The sequence below is a fragment of the Aspergillus karnatakaensis genome (assembly GCF_047715665.1).
Source record: "Aspergillus karnatakaensis strain CBS 102800 unplaced genomic scaffold BJY04scaffold_98, whole genome shotgun sequence".
Taxonomy (NCBI): Eukaryota; Fungi; Ascomycota; class Eurotiomycetes; order Eurotiales; family Aspergillaceae; genus Aspergillus; species Aspergillus karnatakaensis.
In genome coordinates this window covers 26,601-42,503 of record NW_027395810.1, presented here as the reverse complement: position 1 = coordinate 42,503, position 15,903 = coordinate 26,601, and the positions used below count along the sequence as shown (strand labels likewise).

At 53.1% G+C, this 15,903-nt stretch overlaps 4 protein-coding genes across 4 annotated transcripts; all 4 read left to right on the top strand.

Moving 5' to 3' along the window:
- Positions 1 to 26: 26 nt before the first annotated feature.
- BJY04DRAFT_174975 (retromer subunit VPS17) lies at positions 27 to 2,485 on the top strand. The gene is made up of 3 exons (XM_073709305.1): positions 27 to 649; positions 702 to 1,155; positions 1,208 to 2,485. Exons 1-3 carry the CDS (start codon positions 197 to 199, stop codon positions 2,068 to 2,070), a joined length of 1,770 nt encoding a protein of 589 aa, XP_073564549.1. The 5' UTR covers positions 27 to 196; the 3' UTR covers positions 2,071 to 2,485.
- BJY04DRAFT_203245 (putative nucleoside-diphosphate-sugar epimerase) lies at positions 2,223 to 4,073 on the top strand. The gene is made up of 3 exons (XM_073713328.1): positions 2,223 to 2,904; positions 2,958 to 3,163; positions 3,216 to 4,073. Exons 1-3 carry the CDS (start codon positions 2,882 to 2,884, stop codon positions 4,013 to 4,015), a joined length of 1,029 nt encoding a protein of 342 aa, XP_073564548.1. The 5' UTR covers positions 2,223 to 2,881; the 3' UTR covers positions 4,016 to 4,073.
- A 216-nt stretch (positions 4,074 to 4,289) lies between these two features.
- BJY04DRAFT_233359 (putative THO complex component (Rlr1)) lies at positions 4,290 to 12,086 on the top strand. Its single transcript, XM_073719957.1, has 6 exons — positions 4,290 to 6,585; positions 6,625 to 6,654; positions 6,685 to 7,810; positions 7,844 to 9,317; positions 9,433 to 11,082; positions 11,116 to 12,086. The coding sequence occupies exons 1-6, from the start codon at positions 4,465 to 4,467 to the stop codon at positions 11,819 to 11,821; spliced, it is 7,107 nt and encodes a 2,368-aa protein (XP_073564547.1). The 5' UTR covers positions 4,290 to 4,464; the 3' UTR covers positions 11,822 to 12,086.
- Positions 12,087 to 12,198: 112 nt separating this feature from the next.
- BJY04DRAFT_233355 (beta-glucosidase H) lies at positions 12,199 to 15,662 on the top strand. Its single transcript, XM_073719956.1, has 3 exons — positions 12,199 to 12,976; positions 13,042 to 13,648; positions 13,696 to 15,662. The coding sequence occupies exons 1-3, from the start codon at positions 12,910 to 12,912 to the stop codon at positions 15,533 to 15,535; spliced, it is 2,514 nt and encodes an 837-aa protein (XP_073564546.1). The 5' UTR covers positions 12,199 to 12,909; the 3' UTR covers positions 15,536 to 15,662.
- Positions 15,663 to 15,903: the final 241 nt, after the last annotated feature.

The window sequence follows — 15,903 nt, the reverse complement described above, 5'->3', positions numbered from 1 at the left end:
CCAGCATCTCACCATCTCTTCCATCCGCGCTCAATCCCTCCCTCTCAATTTGTTTCCGAGGCCGCGGTACGTATACTTGGTTCTCTGAATTGCAGACATAACTAAATCATTCATGCTGACCAAAGCCCCTCACTTTGCGCTGCAGACGTGGCTTATGAACTCTCCACCTCACGCCTCCGCATTGAAATAATAAGAGATGGATTACTCTAGCATATCTCAAGATCCCGACCATCCAGCGGGGGCCTCTCCCTGGGCCTCTCCCCGAGCGACTGAAGCACCCTATGCCCCCTCTAGTACCAACGAAATTCCGTCCTCGCCGCTACCCCCGCAACATCAGTCTCCGTATGATGCAGACGGAGATGCACAGCCGACCGAAGCCGCGCAGTCCAGGGCGCCTGGGGGTCACGATACTGCCTCTCCAAGCTTGGCGGAGCGCGTACAGAACACGCACCTAGGTGAACCCAGCTATCCAGCGGATCAGGCAGCATCTCAAAACCAGCCGCGATCGCAGCTCCCCGCGCGCTATCAGACTGGCGCTAGGCAAACCCAGAACGCCAGACAGCCGGCTCCAGTGTACAAAATCCAGGCAAAGATAACTGGACTGGAGAGAACAGGCAAAAAGGACCCTATTCTTCGATTCGACGTGCATGTGTGTGATATCCTCCATTGCACCCGGGTGCAGCTACTGACCGTTTAACCAGACCAATATCCCCAAGTTCAGGACGACGCAGTACAGGGATGTCAGGCGGACCCATTCTGAGTTTGTAAAGCTTGCAGATCATCTCCTCTCCGCGAACCCAGAAGCTCTTGTCCCTGCTGTCCCGCCGCCATTGACACCTGCTGGAGCGGGGACCGACGAGGACGAGTTCCGGGTGAAGAGTTCAATGCAGCGTTGGCTAAACGTGATCTTGAGCAACGAGGTCATCATTCAGGATGATGAAATAATCCTTTTTGTTGAAAGCGATTTCGGCTATAGCCCCGTTGTCCGCATGAAACAGCCGGCAACGGGTGTTCGAAGAAAGGTTCTGAAGCAGTTTGCTCCACCCCCTGACGACACGCCGGAGTTGCAAAATGCCCGACCTGTGGTGAAGATGTTCTATCTTCAAACTATGGATGCAGGACATAAAGTTGATCGTGTAGTTAAGGCTCGGCGCGGTACGTTGTTTATTGTTATCTGAAATGGTCGGTCTCTAACATATACTCCCAGGGTTGGGTCTCGCTGAGTCAGAGTTCGGCGTCAAAATTGGGCAGATGCATGTGCAAGAAACACACCCTGGACTCCAAAACGCCTATCGAAAGCTTGGAAAGGTCATCCAAACTGTAGGCGATTATCACGCGGTTCAGGCGACTGCGGAGGCGACTACCTTAGGGGACCCTCTTAGCTATCACTCGTCTGACGCATTGATCGTCAAAGAGACCCTCACAAATCGCCACATCCTGCTTCGAGAGTTGCTTCAAGCCCAGCAAGCTACTCGCAGCAAGCGCGCAGCAGCAGATCGGTTGAAAGTCAGTTCATCTGTTCGTCCCGACAAGGTGGACGAGGCTATCAATGCCCTTGACGAGGCACAAAAGCACGAAGACTATCTTACCAAGAAGACACAACGAGTAACATCTAACCTCCTTACGGAAAAGCGCCGCTGGTTTGATCGGACATCGAACGACCTCTGGTCGAGCCTACGGGAATATACTCTCCGGCAGATTGACACCGAGCGGAGGACACTCGCTATGCTGGAGAGTGTCCGGCCCGACATTCGCTCTATTGATGCTTCTGGTGGTTTGAGCCGCCTCGGCCGTGAGAGCCACCCGACTGTGCGGCGCACAAACCTTGCCTCGAGCCAGGGTCCGAAGGGTGATGCATGGAGTGGAATTCCCCGCCGCACTGACAGCCTCGGGCGGAGCCTAAGTGGCAGTTTCGCCGCCCCTGCCCCGGAAGAGGAAGAGGAGGCGAATGGGCAAGGAGCGAAGGGACGCTTGCGCTCTCCTAGTGGTGTTGGCTCAATCGCTGAGGATGACGAGGACCGCCTCGACGCCCGAAACGCTGCTAGCCGACTGGCCACCAGCACCTTCTGATTCATCTGTTGTTGTGATTTATTTGCTTTTGTAAACTATGAGTGTGCTTTCTCTATGAGATTCCCCTCGACAATGATTCTGTGCGGTAGCGTTTGTTGACAGCTGGAAAATATAGCGAGTATGACTGCTATTATGCTCGGTGCCTGCGCCTATACCTTTTCAACGAAATGTTTGCTCTGTATCGGGTTAGATTTGATTTCCCGACCGACATTGCCTGTTGAATAAATGTAGAAGATATTAGAACATATGCTAGATCTGATAGTTACCTATCTCAGCGTGTTAGCGCTTCGAAAACTGTGTTCAACGTCGTGGGCCATCATGCAAATACGAGTTTCTGTTGTATAAGTGGGGAATTTCGATGCCAAGTGGGCTTTATTTTAGCCGTCATCGGCCCCACTGTTGCTCTATCAATTTATCAAAGCTCATAATACGACCAGCCGAAGTACACGACGTATTTTTCCAAGGCTCTTACGCCTTCCCAAGTACTCTCCAGCTTTCCCGAGGCACAGTTCTTGCGAGTTAGGCAGATAAAAAAGGTGTGTGGAATTGAACATCTTGTTTGCGGTTCTCGTTGCGTTGAGGTTCCCTTCCAGTATGTTCGTCTCGTACCCCACACCCCACTCTTCGACAATGCTCAATCAACCCACTCTCTGATTTCAAAGCACCCAATGAATCATGAATGATGCAATGGGAAAGGTCAGACCTCCGCTACTTCCAGATTTCTTATACCCAACTTTCCCTCCAACTTGTCTCGCTCCTTCTCATCAGCTTGATTAACTACAATTGCAAACTCTAAAGCAGACACTTTACAATGGCGCCTCCCAAGGTTTTTCTGTGAGTAGGAGCGTGCTCTATTAAGATACATATGATACTGATGACCTCATCAGCACTGGAGCAACCGGATACATAGGCGGGGACGTGTTTTACGTAGTGACTCAAGCTCATCCCGATTGGGAGCTTTCTGTCCTGGTCCGAAACAAACAGAAGGGAGAGAAGCTTTCGAGTGAATATCCCAATGTCAGAGTCGTGCAGGGAGACCTGGACTCTGCGGCCATCCTCGAAGAGGAGACAAAGAACGCCGATATTGTATTCCGTTCGTTCACCAAGAATGCACAATTCAGAGAAGCGCACTGACTGATCTACAGACACCGCCGATTGTGACCATGTCGCATCTGCTGAAGCGATCGCTAGAGGCGCCACTCACCACACCCCCGAGAAGCCCCTCTGGTTGATTCATACTTCAGGATCAGGTATCTTGACGGTGGAAGACTTCCGCACAAACACATGGGGGCTCGAACGACCTAAACAGCACGACGATTGGGATGGCATCGACGAATTACTAAATCTGCCCGACGACTCGCTACACCGGAATGTTGACAAAATCATTATCGAGGCTGGTAAACGCGCCCCCGAGAGCGTCAAGGTGGCCATCGTCTGCCCTCCTACAATCTATGGGCCTGGCCGAGGACCCGGAAACCAGAAGAGTGTCCAGGCATACTGGCTTGCCGCCGCTGTTTTGAAGAGAAAGAAGGGATTTCTCGTGGGCGAAGGGAAGAATTACTGGCATCAGATTCATGTCCAGGACCTGGCCGATCTCTATCTCCGTATCGGAGACGCTGCCGCTGCCGGTGGAGGCAAAGCCACTTGGAATGACAAGGGCTACTACCTGGCCGAGAATGGACCGTTCGTGTGGGGAGATATCCAGAGAGCGGTTGCGAAGGCTGCTTATGAAAAGAAACTCATTTCGTCGCCTGACGTCGAGCCTATACCCGATGAAGAGGTGACGAAGTTGAACGAGTTTGGGCTGTATGCTTGGGGAAGTAGCTCGAGAGGCTGGTCTTATCGTGGTAAAAAGCTCTTGGGTTGGTCACCGAGCAAGCCTAGTTTGCTGGAGCTCATCCCATCAATTGTGGAGATCGAGGCAAAAGAGCAGGGGCTCCTTTAGATACCTTTCTCTTGTGAATGATAATGGGTTTGAAAAGGGAAAAATATTTAATGGTGTTTACAATTCAACAAGAATGTAAAAGATCAGAGCGGAAAAGTAGCTCCTCATTAGGCGCGGCTAGCGATGTAGGCGCGCCAAGCGCAACCTTCTTTGTTAGCGCGCTTCGCTGGGTGTCAGTCGGTCTCAGGATTATTACGTCCTGGTCCAGCCAGCCATTTCACGATAATTTTCGCGAGGATTGCGCCTTTACACCCCGCATGACCCCCCAGTAAATCACCAGAGGCTATCTTTGCGCATGGCTATGATTTGTTAGTCTGTGCTTTACGCGTTTGCATCTTTGATTGCGTCCAGCAGAGCTAATCGATCTGGTGCTAGGATCCCTCAATGAGTCGCTACCTGTCGCAGACATACCGGTTCTTCACCTGTCCATAGCTTTGCAATAAGCTATCATGGCTCCAGGTGCCGGAGGGAAAAGGAAAAAGGTGGAAAGGTCGTGGTCGACGGACTCTACCAACGACGGGCAACGCCCATCCCCCCATCGACCGGGGAATCTCAATATGGCGCAACACAATCAATCCCCTCAATCTCGTGATCAATCCGACGGGCGCGGAAGATTAAGGAGGCAACCGAGTCGCGGCGGAAGACATAATCAGGGCAGAGGGTCGGGCAATGAAGGTCAGAGTTTTACAGGCGGTCGGAAGGACACAGCGATGCCTCCTCCGGACCCTTCTGGGAGAGACGCGGGGGATCAAGGTAAAACGAATGGAGTAACACCGGCGCCAGTGCAAGCACATGTCTCTCAATCTACCGCACCGTCAGCGCTTACGGACCAGCCCCAGCCTCAGTCACAGTCACAGACGCCGTCGCAATCGCAAACTCTATCTCAGCCAACCCCCACGCCGCGTTCGCAGATGTCGCCTGCTGTTACTGTGCAGACCTCACAGAAGCCACCACCGCCCTTTCACTATGAGTACATTCCAGACGAGACGAAACAGAATTGGATGAGCGGTGGGAGACAAAACATCATTGAACAGGGGATACAGGCAAAGAATGGCGAGGATATCGTGGTACTGACCTCTATATACCAAGAGCTCATTCGAAGTGGTCTAGATGGACGGCTTCAACCAGAGGAGGCTGGTGCGACCATCAAGGCTATTCTCGGAGAAGAAGTTGCCGGCGCGGATACTGATATGGACAGCCACACGTCATTAGCGATCGATACTCGTACCCTTTTCCTTGACACGCTTTCTATTGTGGCTGATACGGATACTGGTAATCGTGCACTGCAACCGCTGGTCTTTTCAACTGGGATTAGTGATGCTCTTATGCGCCTTCAACTCGAAACACCTCTGCTTCAGTCGCTTGGCCTAGTCCGTGACACGTTCAATCGCATGGGTATCCGAAAGCAGACCAATCTGCTGTATCGACAGTCGAATTACAACCTCTTGCGTGAGGAATCCGAGGGTTACTCAAAGCTTCTAACTGAGCTCTTCACGACCAGCAACAACGAGCCGCCGTCTAGCGAGGTCGTCGAGGATACATTTGAGAGGGTCAAAGCGATGATTGGGGCGTTTGATATGGACGTCGGCCGTGTCTTGGATGTTACGCTGGACGTTTTCGCAGCTGTCTTGGTCAAACAATATCGTTTCTTCGTCAAGCTTCTGAGAGCAAGCTCCTGGTGGCCGAAAGAAGATGCCTCTCGAAGCGGTGGAGATAGGTCTCGCGAATCAGGGTTGCCTAACTGGGCTTTACCGGGCTCAGCTGGGTGGGTCACAACCGATGAGGAACGAGCTGCAGCTATGGAAGCAAACTCCGAACGAGATCATCAGTTCTGGGATCGAGTCCGACAGGTCAAGATCCGAGCTTTCTTCGAGATTGGTCGGAGGACAGTATCAGAGGGGGAACTCAAACAAATGGCTCCCGAGTCTACCAATTTGACAGCAGAAGAAGCTGATATTCGGAAGTGGATTGAAGAGACAGGCACACTACCACCAAAAGGGAGTAAAGTTGCTGCGCAATTACTCGGATTCAAACTTCGATTCTACTCTTCCCCAGCCCGCTCCAAGGCAGATGTCCTGCCGGATAACCTTATTTACTTGGCCGCGTTGTTGATCAAAGTCGGCTTCATCTCCCTCCGTGATCTATACCCTCACCTGTGGCGACTTGATGATACTATGGACGTATTGAAGGACGAGAAAATGAAGGAAAAGGCTGAGCGGGAGAGGGCAGCGCGACCTGGCGGTGGATTCAATGCTCTCATGGCAGCTGGTGCTCTCTCAGACGACACATTACCACTTCCCCCACGCATTCGAGAGTCGGAAGCTCGATCGTCAACTCCTGGAAAAGATCAAGAGGCAGACAAAGCTGCTGCTGCTAAGGCCGAGGAGAGTGAGCTGCCAGAACCGTCGGATCAAAAAGTACTGTTGCTCAAGAGTCTCCTCGCCATTGGTGCCATTCCTGAATCACTTTTCATTCTGAGCAAATTCCCATGGCTCATGGACGCTTATCCTGAACTGCCAGATTTCATCCACCGCATTTTACACCACTGCCTGAGCAAGGTCTATGCTTCCGTGCGCACAATTCCCCAAATCGACGAACTTCGAGAACAGAAACAGATTCCCAGTCATGATCAAGCTGGTGTACCTAAAGGTCAAATCAGACTCGCACAGGCGCCGCCGAGACGAGTACTACGCTGGGCTCAGCTCGACAAGGAGGACACAAATGATGGAACTGATTATAGGTTCTACTGGGATGACTGGGCTGACAACGTTCCTTTGTGTCAGTCCGTTGATGACGTGTTTGCTCTGTGCGAGTCGTTCCTGAATCTTTCGGGACACAAAATCGGACAAGACCCCAGTCTGCTTGCGAAATTGTCAAGAATCGGTAGACACAGTCTGGTTCAGGACGATTCAGCGGAGAACAGAACCCGTTGGCAAGACCTTTGCAAGCGACTGTTGGTTCCCGCGATCAGTCTCACCAAAGCAAATCCTGGTGTGGTTAATGAAGTCTTCGATCTCATCAGCTTCTTTCCCCGGGATATTCGGTATAACATGTATGCAGAGTGGTACTTTGGTCAAACTTCCCGACTTCCAGACATCCAGGCCGCTTTCAACCAAGCGCGAGCGGAAACCAAGGATGTCCTCAAGCGACTTAGCAAAACCAATATTCGGCCTATGGCTCGTGCACTTGCGAAGATTGCATTTGCAAACCCTGGCATTGTGATAAATGTTGCCATCGGCCAGATCGAGTCGTACGAAAACCTCATTGAGGTCGTGGTGGAGTGCGCTCGATATTTCACTTATCTTGGTTATGATATCCTCACATGGGCTCTGATTAGCTCCCTTGGCCAGAAGGGCCGAAGTCGAGTTCAGGAAGGTGGCCTCCTCACTAGCCGATGGCTTAATGCTCTGTCCACATTCGCTGGCAGGACATTCAAGCGCTATTCTGTCATGGATCCGACTCCCGTGCTACAGTACGTCGTCCAGCAACTTCGTCAAAACAACTCCACGGACCTTATTATCCTCGAACAAATCATCAGCTCTATGGCTGGCATTATCACCGATACAAATTTCAATGACTCGCAAATCCAGGCAATGGCGGGTGGAGAGGTCTTACAATCGCAGACTATCCTCCAACTGCTCGATAAGCGCCACGAGTCCAGAAACACTTCCAAGCGGCTCATGAAGTCTCTGACAACATCAAAGCTTGCGGGCCAATTGCTCATTGCAATTGCCCAAGAACGGCTTACCTGCATCTTCAAGGAGTCGGAATCGTCGACTGAGCTCAAGTTGCTCGGTAATATTTTCGATGAGATTCACCGAATCTTAGCTCAGTACTTGGATCTCCTTCGCAGCAATCTCTCTGTGGAAGATTTCGATTCCTTTGTTCCTGACATTGCGTCCCTTATTAGGGACTTTGGTATTCAGCCGGAAGTTGCTTTTTGGATTCAACGTCCTAGTCTTGCCCGCAAGCTCCACGACTCAGACAAGGCGTCACAGGATGCGACTGGTGTAGTTAAGAAAGAAAGCCCAGATGTCCCGTCGTTGAAGGCGGAAGTGGAGAAGATAGAGGGAACAGACGTTGCCGAAACACCTGCTCCAGAAGCCGACGCATCAGAGGACGTTGATATGGATGCCGATAAGGAGCAAACTGAGTCCGCCCCAGAGGAGAAACCTGCAACAGGCGTCATTCCAACGGACTTGCCTCCTACGAATCTCGCTATGCAAGAGCTCCAAGATCAAATACAATCTGTGCTTCCCGAGGAGGCATGGGGTACAGTCGGTCTACCTTTCTATGTGACATTCTGGCAACTCTCCGTCTACGATGTGCACATCCCGCAAAAGTCATACGAGGAGGAGATTGAACGACTAAAGAAAAAGGTGATTCAAATCGGTAACGATCGGTCAGACATTAGTGTTGCGGGAACGCAGAGGAAGGAGAGAGAGAAGAAGCAAATCACGCAACTTCAGGATCGTATCCTCGAGGAAAACAAAGCTCACTTGGTAACATATGGCCAAACGAGGTCTAAGTTACAAAAGGAGAAGGACCGTTGGTTTGTGGGAATGCGCCAAAAAGCCGACGCTTTGCACATTGCCTTATTGGAGCAGTGCTTCCTGCCTCGTCTTCTGCTATCACCCATTGATGCGTTCTACTGCTTCAAGATGTTGAAGTTCTTGCATACGACTGGAGCACCAAATTTCCGCACTGTCGGTCTGCTTGACCAACTCTTCCGGGAGCAGAGACTCACTGCTCTAATATTCCTGTCCACTTCTAGGGAAGCCGATAACCTTGGGCGTTTCTTGAACGAGGTCCTCCGCGATCTTAGCCGTTGGCATGCCGACCAGAATGTGTACGAGAAGGAGGCTTATGGAACAAAGAAAGACCTTCCTGGCTTCGCTGGTAAAGTTGACTCAGAAGGCAAGCCCACCAAGTTCCTCGACTATGAAGACTTCCGCCGCCTGTGTTACAAATGGCACCGTCTGATAGCTTCCGCGCTCAAGACCTGCTTGACCGGCGGCGAGTACATGCACATCCGGAATGCTATCAGTGTCCTCAAGGCCATTGTTCAGCATTTCCCGGCTGTGAACTGGATCGGTCAAAGCATGCTTACATGCGTGAACCAGCTCAGCCAGAATGATGAGAGGGACGATGTGAAGATTCCTGCTGCTTCATTGATTGGCGATCTTAATCGCCGTGAAAAGAAATGGATGTTACCGCAGGCTTTCCATCTCAGCAATCAGCCAACTCCTGCTAAGGGTACCCAGCTAACCGATAGAACTGGAAATGCTGGTTCGCGTCCCCAGTCGACTACCCCGACCCCCTTGAATGTTGCCGCTCCCGAATTCAAGCCTTCCGGGACGACCGAGTAAGTGATCGACACCCGCGATATTTCTGACAATATCTAATCCACAATACAGCTCGAAGGACGCCACGAAGACTTCAGGTCTTACGAAACAGGAAGTCGAGGATGGAGAGATTGAGGATGCAAAGATGGCTGACGCTGCGAGAGCGACCTCGACTAATCAGCAACCTGCTCAGAAGCCAGCCGAATCCAATGTCCAGCCGACAGAAAAAGCAGCTAGTCAACCCCCTGATACTGGCGGACGTGCGACAAGCGGTCCCAGCTCAACGACCAGGGAAGCGCCGAATGATTCAACTCGCAAGACTCAAGTCACAGGAGGTGCTACTCCTCAACCACGACCCTCCCCCGCTCCCGCCAATGTTCAGGCAACATCCAAAGTTCCTGACACTAGAAGGCAAGCAAACCTACCTAAACCGCCCGAGTCAGATAGGTCCGGTGGAACTCATGGCTCTCGCTCTCAACCTCATACACCGTCTCACTCGTACCGCGAAGACAGAAGGTTGCCACCTCGGCCTGATCTTCTAGAAGAGCGCCGCGACCGTTCCTCGGATTATGGTCGAGGTAGCCGGTTGCCAGGGGATCATGACTACAGTAGATCATTCGATCCGCCTGTTGCGGAGGGTAGGGGCTTCGGGCGTCTCGAAAGGGAATACCCACCGAGGCCTCCTGTTGAAGAGCCATTCCGTGGGCCAGGATACCGCGATTGGCCTGATCGGTCTGGTCGTTTGCGCGGTCCAGACGCTCGTGACAGCCATCCTAGCCCACGAGTCGGCCCACAAACCCATCCCGATCGCGCTGATTTGATCCCTCATGATATTCCTGATCGATCAGGAGATGGTCATCGCCGAGGAGAACCAGTGCGCTCAGATAGGGACGAACGCAGACCTTTGCCAACGAGGCCTGCATCTCCCCCAAAGCTAGACCTTCCAAATCGCCCAGAAAGGTTCCCATCGGATACTCGCAAACCTGCACCTCTGCCTCCACGCACCGAAGACCTGCCACGGGGCCCTCGTAGTGATCGACTTCCACGAACCCCTCTGGAAGGCCCGGAACTTCGCGACTCAGGGTCAGCAAATGATGTCCCTCTTGGACGATCACGAAAGCCAGATCTGATGGCCGACGTTCCCTCAGGTCCCAGGAACAGAAATGCGTCGGGCAGGGGCGGCCGAAACCCACTTCCGCCTCCTCCGGCAGGTCCAGCTAGTACTGGACAGCCTGTACCTGAACGTCCACCGCCAACAGGACCAGGGCGCCAGGGCATGCGGAATGATCAAACTCCATCAGGGCCCTCAACTCCTGCGGCCACCGAGACCCTTGACGCCAGTGGAATCCACCCTGACCGGCTCAAGGCTTTCCAACAGACATCGGACAATAACTCTTCGCGCACAAACCCACCCGGACCGTCAGCGGCTGTCGCTCCGCCTTCAGGCCCTCGTGGTGGCGCGGGACCAGCCTCGGTACCATCATCCATCAATCGTGGACCTCCTCAGGGACCAAATTTCGCTGGAGAACGCGGGCGGGGCGACAAACGATTTGCGGGTATCAACAACATGCTTCAACAGTCGGGCGGAACGCCAGACCGTGGTCCTGGACCAACAATTCGAGGCCGAGGTGCAAACCGACCCCCTGCCAACGCTCCATTACCATCACCGCAGTCTGCTAGGCCGCAATCATCAGGCGCGGACGAAGGATCTCGCCCCGGCCCGTTGCCAAATAGACCTGATCTCCTGGCGGGCAGAACTGGGCACCCTGAAGACGACGGACATTCTCGAAGTCGGATGAGCAGCAGCGGCCGCAATGAGCCCACAGACGAAGTTAACTCCGAGAGCCGCCGATCACAGCGGTATTCAACCGGTGGCGCCAATCTTCCCCATGACCGAGACCGAGAGCATGACCGAGAACGCGATAGACGCGGTGGTGACGAGGAGGGCACGAGAAGCAGTAGTCGACGTGAAGATAGACAGGACCGAAATCGCGAACGGAGCCGCAGGAGTGACGCCCCATCAGGTCCTCCACGAGAAGAACGGTACGAATCCCGCGAGGCGTCACGCCGCGGAGTCGGCCCACGGGAAGACAATCGTCGGCGCCGAGATCGGGATGACGGTCCAGAACCGGCTCAACAGGACGAAGGACGACTCCGCCCTCCCTCCTCACACGGCGGACAGCCTCCTCCCCCGCCCCCTCCGCCCCCTCCTCCATCCGGACCTGACGAGGAACGGCGCTGGAGTAGCGGCGGTCGAGAGCCGCGAGAGCGCGATCGCGACCGCAACCGTGATCGCCCACGCGAACGCAACTATCCACGCGAGAGCGGCGGGGGTACCGGAGGTGGACCACATCGTAAGCGTGGACGCCCAGGCGATGAAGGAAATAGCGATGCAAGTAGCCGCGGCGGCGGACGAGGAGTACCAGGCGGCGAGAACAAGCGTGCTCGTCGAGGAGCATGAACCTAAAACAACCCCTTCCACTTTTACCTCTACTCTCTAAATTCTCTTATGTGTTTCTTTAATATCTGGATCTTTTGGTGATATCATATGAGCATTGTTGACGGTGTTAAGCATGGAAGTCGATTTTGTATTTCTGGGCTTGTACTAAATGCATGGAGCTGATACTTGCTCTCCCCTTCTCAAATATGTCTTACATTCTCATATAGAAAGATCAATGGCATCAGTGTGGTGATTACTTTGACGGTCTTGACCATATAGCTCTGGTCGTAACAGGGAGGACAGTCACCGGAGGTCACCTGCTCTGCTCCCTTCTCCAGCCATCTCATCCTTTTACTAACAACAGACGCTTGCACTACGGAGTACGTCTCTGTCAGTAAGCTTCGTGAAACCTGGCTTAATCTCTCAGCCTCTCCAACAGTCCAACAGACTCGCTTCGCGCGTTAGGCAATACGGACCGATACTCCGGACGCCCCCACTACCCCCCACTCCGTGGCTTTCGGCCTCCAGCCGGTTGATCTTCGGGACACCCTCCGTGCCCTTTTCAGTCCCCCTCGATCGTCCAACGCCTTTCTTGCTTGCTCGTCGTCTGCTCCACCGGTTTCATCCCGATTATGTACGAGTCGTTGCTTTTATCCATTGTGCCCCGCGTGCCCCTCCAATTGCGTCTTTCCAGCCTGGTTTCACACTTCGCGCTTCAATTCAAACGAATGGACACTTGACAGGTTACCGTAATTCCCCGCGGGTGATCATCGGCGTTCAGACATACCAGTTCAGGAACTTCAGCCAGCTTTGATCATGGGATGGTTGTGGAGCACTGCTATCGATCAAACGTACCTTGGTAATCGTGCTACGTACGTCGTACCTCTAGCTCGGCCTCTCGGGGTAATGGGTTGAATGGGGGGTATATCTAGAGCTCCAGTTCCTCATCTGTCGCGGGGTTCTGGTTATTTTCTAAATTCACTTACCTTCCTTGTGTCCCGCTCACCTCAGTGGTTTTGAGTGACAGTGCTGCGCAATCATTCGCGTTCCAAACTCTTCTTCTGTTGATCGGAGGAAGCTTATACCCATTCATACATACTTCACCCACAATGCCATTGGACGTGGAGAAGACCATCCAAGAGCTCCGGCTCGGAGAGAAGATTGATCTTGTATCTGGTAAGTTTTTTGGGACTATCGCTCAGCGTATCTCTCGGAGCACGCACTGACTGTACTTTCTCCAGGAATCGACTTCTGGCACACTGCGTCCGTTCCCCGTCTAAACATTCCTAGCCTGCGCTTTTCCGATGGCCCCAACGGCGTTCGTGGAACTCGCTTCTTCAATGGTGTCCCTGCAGCATGCTTTCCCTGCGCTACAGCTCTAGGAGCTTCCTGGGATGTCGAGCTGCTTCACAAGGTTGGCCAGTTGATGGGAGAAGAGGCCATCGCCAAGGGCTCGCACGTTATCTTGGGTCCCACAATCAACACTCAACGATCTCCACTTGGCGGGCGAGGATTCGAGTCATTCGCTGAAGACGGTGTTCTATCCGGCCATTTGGCTGGTCACTACTCTAGAGGTGTTCAGGATAAGGGTGTCGCGGCTTGCTTAAAGCACTTTGTTGCGAACGACCAGGAGCACGAGCGGTTGGCGGTTGATGCTATCGTTACTGACCGTGCCTTGCGCGAGATCTATCTTCTGCCTTTCCACCATGCGCTGAGGATTTGCAAGACGGCGGCTATCATGACCGCGTATAACAAGGTTAACGGCACGCATGTTAGTGAGAACAAGAAGATCCTTCAGGACATCCTTCGCGGGGAGTGGAACTGGAGTGGGCTGGTGATGAGTGATTGGTAAGATTTCGAGATCCCCTGATGAGAGCAAGACTGATGATTCGCAGGTTCGGAACATACAGCACTTCGGAGGCTATCATTGCTGGTCTCGATATCGAGATGCCGGGAAAGACACGCTGGCGTGGAGGCACCCTGGCCCATGCTGTATCGTCTAACAAGGTCCATGAGTTCATCCTAGACGATCGTGTTCGGAACGTATTGAACCTCGTCAACTATGTCGAGCCCCTGGGTATTCCCGAGAACGCTGAGGAGAAGGTTCTTAATCGCCCGGAAGACCAGGCTCTTCTCCGGCGGGCAGCAGCTGAGGGTGTCGTTCTTCTTAAGAACGATGACAACATCTTGCCTTTCAAGAAGGAGAAGTCTATTGCTGTCATCGGACCCAACGCAAAGATTGCGGCCTACTGTGGTGGTGGCTCTGCGTCTTTGGATGCTTACTACACTGTGACTCCCTTCGACGCTGTGGCCGCTCAAAGCGAAGGCGAAGTCCAGTTCTCCCAAGGTGCATACTCACACAAGGACCTTCCCTTGATCGGCCATCTGCTGAAGACGGATGATGGTAAGACTGGTTTCAAGTTCCGTGTATACGACGAGCCTGCCACCAGCAACAAGAGAGAGCTCCTCCACGAGCTCCACCTTGTCCAGTCCCAAGGCTTCCTTATGGACTACAGACATCCCAAGATCAAGTCCTTCCTCTACTATGTCGACATGGAAGGTTTCTTCACTCCCGAGGAGGATGGAATCTACGACTTTGGTGTTGTTGTCGTTGGAACTGCTAAGCTTCTTGTAGACGGTGAATTAGTCGTCGACAACACCAAAAACCAGCGCCTTGGATCCGCTTTCTTCGGCAATGGAACCATCGAGGAGCAGGGTTCCAAGGAGCTCAAGGCCGGTCAAACCTACAAGATTACCCTTCAGTTTGGTACCGCTCCAACTTCAGATATTGACACTCGCGGTGTTGTTATCTTCGGCCCTGGAGGCTTCCGCTTTGGTGCTGCCCGCCGCACCACCCAGGATGAGCTCATCTCCAAGGCCGTTGAGCTTGCCTCCAAGGCCGATCAAGTTGTCGTCTTCGCCGGTCTGACCAGCGAATGGGAGACCGAAGGCTACGATCGTCCCGATATGGACCTTCCCCCTGGCACAGACGACCTCATCTCCAGAGTCCTCGACGCCAACCCCAACGCCGCCATCGTCATCCAGAGCGGAACGCCCGTTACCATGCCCTGGGCCAGTAAGGCCAAGTCCCTTGTCCAAGCGTGGTTCGGCGGCAACGAGTGCGGCAACGGTATTGCAGATGTTCTGTACGGAAACGTTAACCCCTCCGGAAAGCTCCCACTTTCCTTCCCCGTCCGCCTCCAGGATAACCCTAGCTACCTGAACTTCCGCTCCGAGCGCGGCCGCACCCTCTATGGCGAGGACATCTACGTCGGATACCGCTACTACGAGAAGGTCAATGTCCCGACTCTCTTCCCCTTCGGCTACGGTCTCTCTTACACCTCTTTCTCCCGCGAAGACCTCACCCTTACAACCACTCCCGAGCAACCTAAACTCGCCGACGGCGAACCAATCACCGCCACTGTCTCAGTTACCAACACAGGCAAAGTCGCTGGTGCAGAGACAGTTCAACTCTGGGTCCTTCCTCCTCCAACAGAAGTCAACCGACCTGTCCGTGAGCTTAAGGGCTTTGCAAAGGTTCGTCTCGAGCCCGGTGAGACGAAGAAGGTGGAGATTGTGGTTGAGAAGAAGCTTGCTACGAGTTGGTGGGATGAAAAGCGCGAGGCTTGGGCTTCGGAGAAGGGTGTTTATGAGGTGCATGTGACGGGTACTGGAGAGGATGTGCTGAAGACGTCGTTTGAGGTTGAGAACACACGGTTCTGGAATGGGTTGTAAACCGTTTGTGTATAGGGATGGTCTTTCTAGGGGTCAGTCCTAGTTAGTAGCTCATGACATGACTTATGAAGGTTTCAGTTGCTTCTCAGGACTTTGTCTCTGTTGTCCTCTGTTGCGTAGGGTACACTTCGTGTTGATCCCCTCCTTCATTCGGGCAAAGTGGATAGGTACAGAGCCTCCCTGGACAATTACGTCACGTGAATTTTCTCGGCTCGGAGAATTCAAGCAGCCGAAATCGGAAGAGTCATCGCCGTGGGGTAACTAAAGAAATAATTCCTCCCCGGCCCTGTTGTAAAGACGCCCACTTTTACCCCTCTACCAATTGTCCTCACTCAACAACTTCAATCATCCTTCAAGTCTACTTCCTC

What these genes read in the sequence shown, in the direction of transcription:
- BJY04DRAFT_174975 (XM_073709305.1), top strand. Translation starts at nt 197, where the DNA reads ATGGATTACTCTAGCATATCTCAAGATCCCGACCATCCAGCGGGGGCC. An exon ending in TTCTTCGATTCGACGTGCAT is followed by an intron (nt 650 to 701) that starts GTGTGTGATATC and finishes CCGTTTAACCAG; the next exon opens with ACCAATATCCCCAAGTTCAG. An exon ending in TGTAGTTAAGGCTCGGCGCG is followed by an intron (nt 1,156 to 1,207) that starts GTACGTTGTTTA and finishes ATATACTCCCAG; the next exon opens with GGTTGGGTCTCGCTGAGTCA.
- BJY04DRAFT_203245 (XM_073713328.1), top strand. Translation starts at nt 2,882, where the DNA reads ATGGCGCCTCCCAAGGTTTTTCT. An exon ending in GCGCCTCCCAAGGTTTTTCT is followed by an intron (nt 2,905 to 2,957) that starts GTGAGTAGGAGC and finishes TGACCTCATCAG; the next exon opens with CACTGGAGCAACCGGATACA. An exon ending in GAACGCCGATATTGTATTCC is followed by an intron (nt 3,164 to 3,215) that starts GTTCGTTCACCA and finishes ACTGATCTACAG; the next exon opens with ACACCGCCGATTGTGACCAT.
- BJY04DRAFT_233359 (XM_073719957.1), top strand. Translation starts at nt 4,465, where the DNA reads ATGGCTCCAGGTGCCGGAGGGAAAAGGAAAAAGGTGGAAAGGTCGTGG. An exon ending in CCAGTCATGATCAAGCTGGT is followed by an intron (nt 6,655 to 6,684) that starts GTACCTAAAGGT and finishes AGACTCGCACAG; the next exon opens with GCGCCGCCGAGACGAGTACT. An exon ending in GACTGAGCTCAAGTTGCTCG is followed by an intron (nt 7,811 to 7,843) that starts GTAATATTTTCG and finishes ACCGAATCTTAG; the next exon opens with CTCAGTACTTGGATCTCCTT.
- BJY04DRAFT_233355 (XM_073719956.1), top strand. Translation starts at nt 12,910, where the DNA reads ATGCCATTGGACGTGGAGAAGACCATCCAAGAGCTCCGGCTCGGAGAG. An exon ending in GAAGATTGATCTTGTATCTG is followed by an intron (nt 12,977 to 13,041) that starts GTAAGTTTTTTG and finishes TACTTTCTCCAG; the next exon opens with GAATCGACTTCTGGCACACT. An exon ending in GGGCTGGTGATGAGTGATTG is followed by an intron (nt 13,649 to 13,695) that starts GTAAGATTTCGA and finishes GATGATTCGCAG; the next exon opens with GTTCGGAACATACAGCACTT.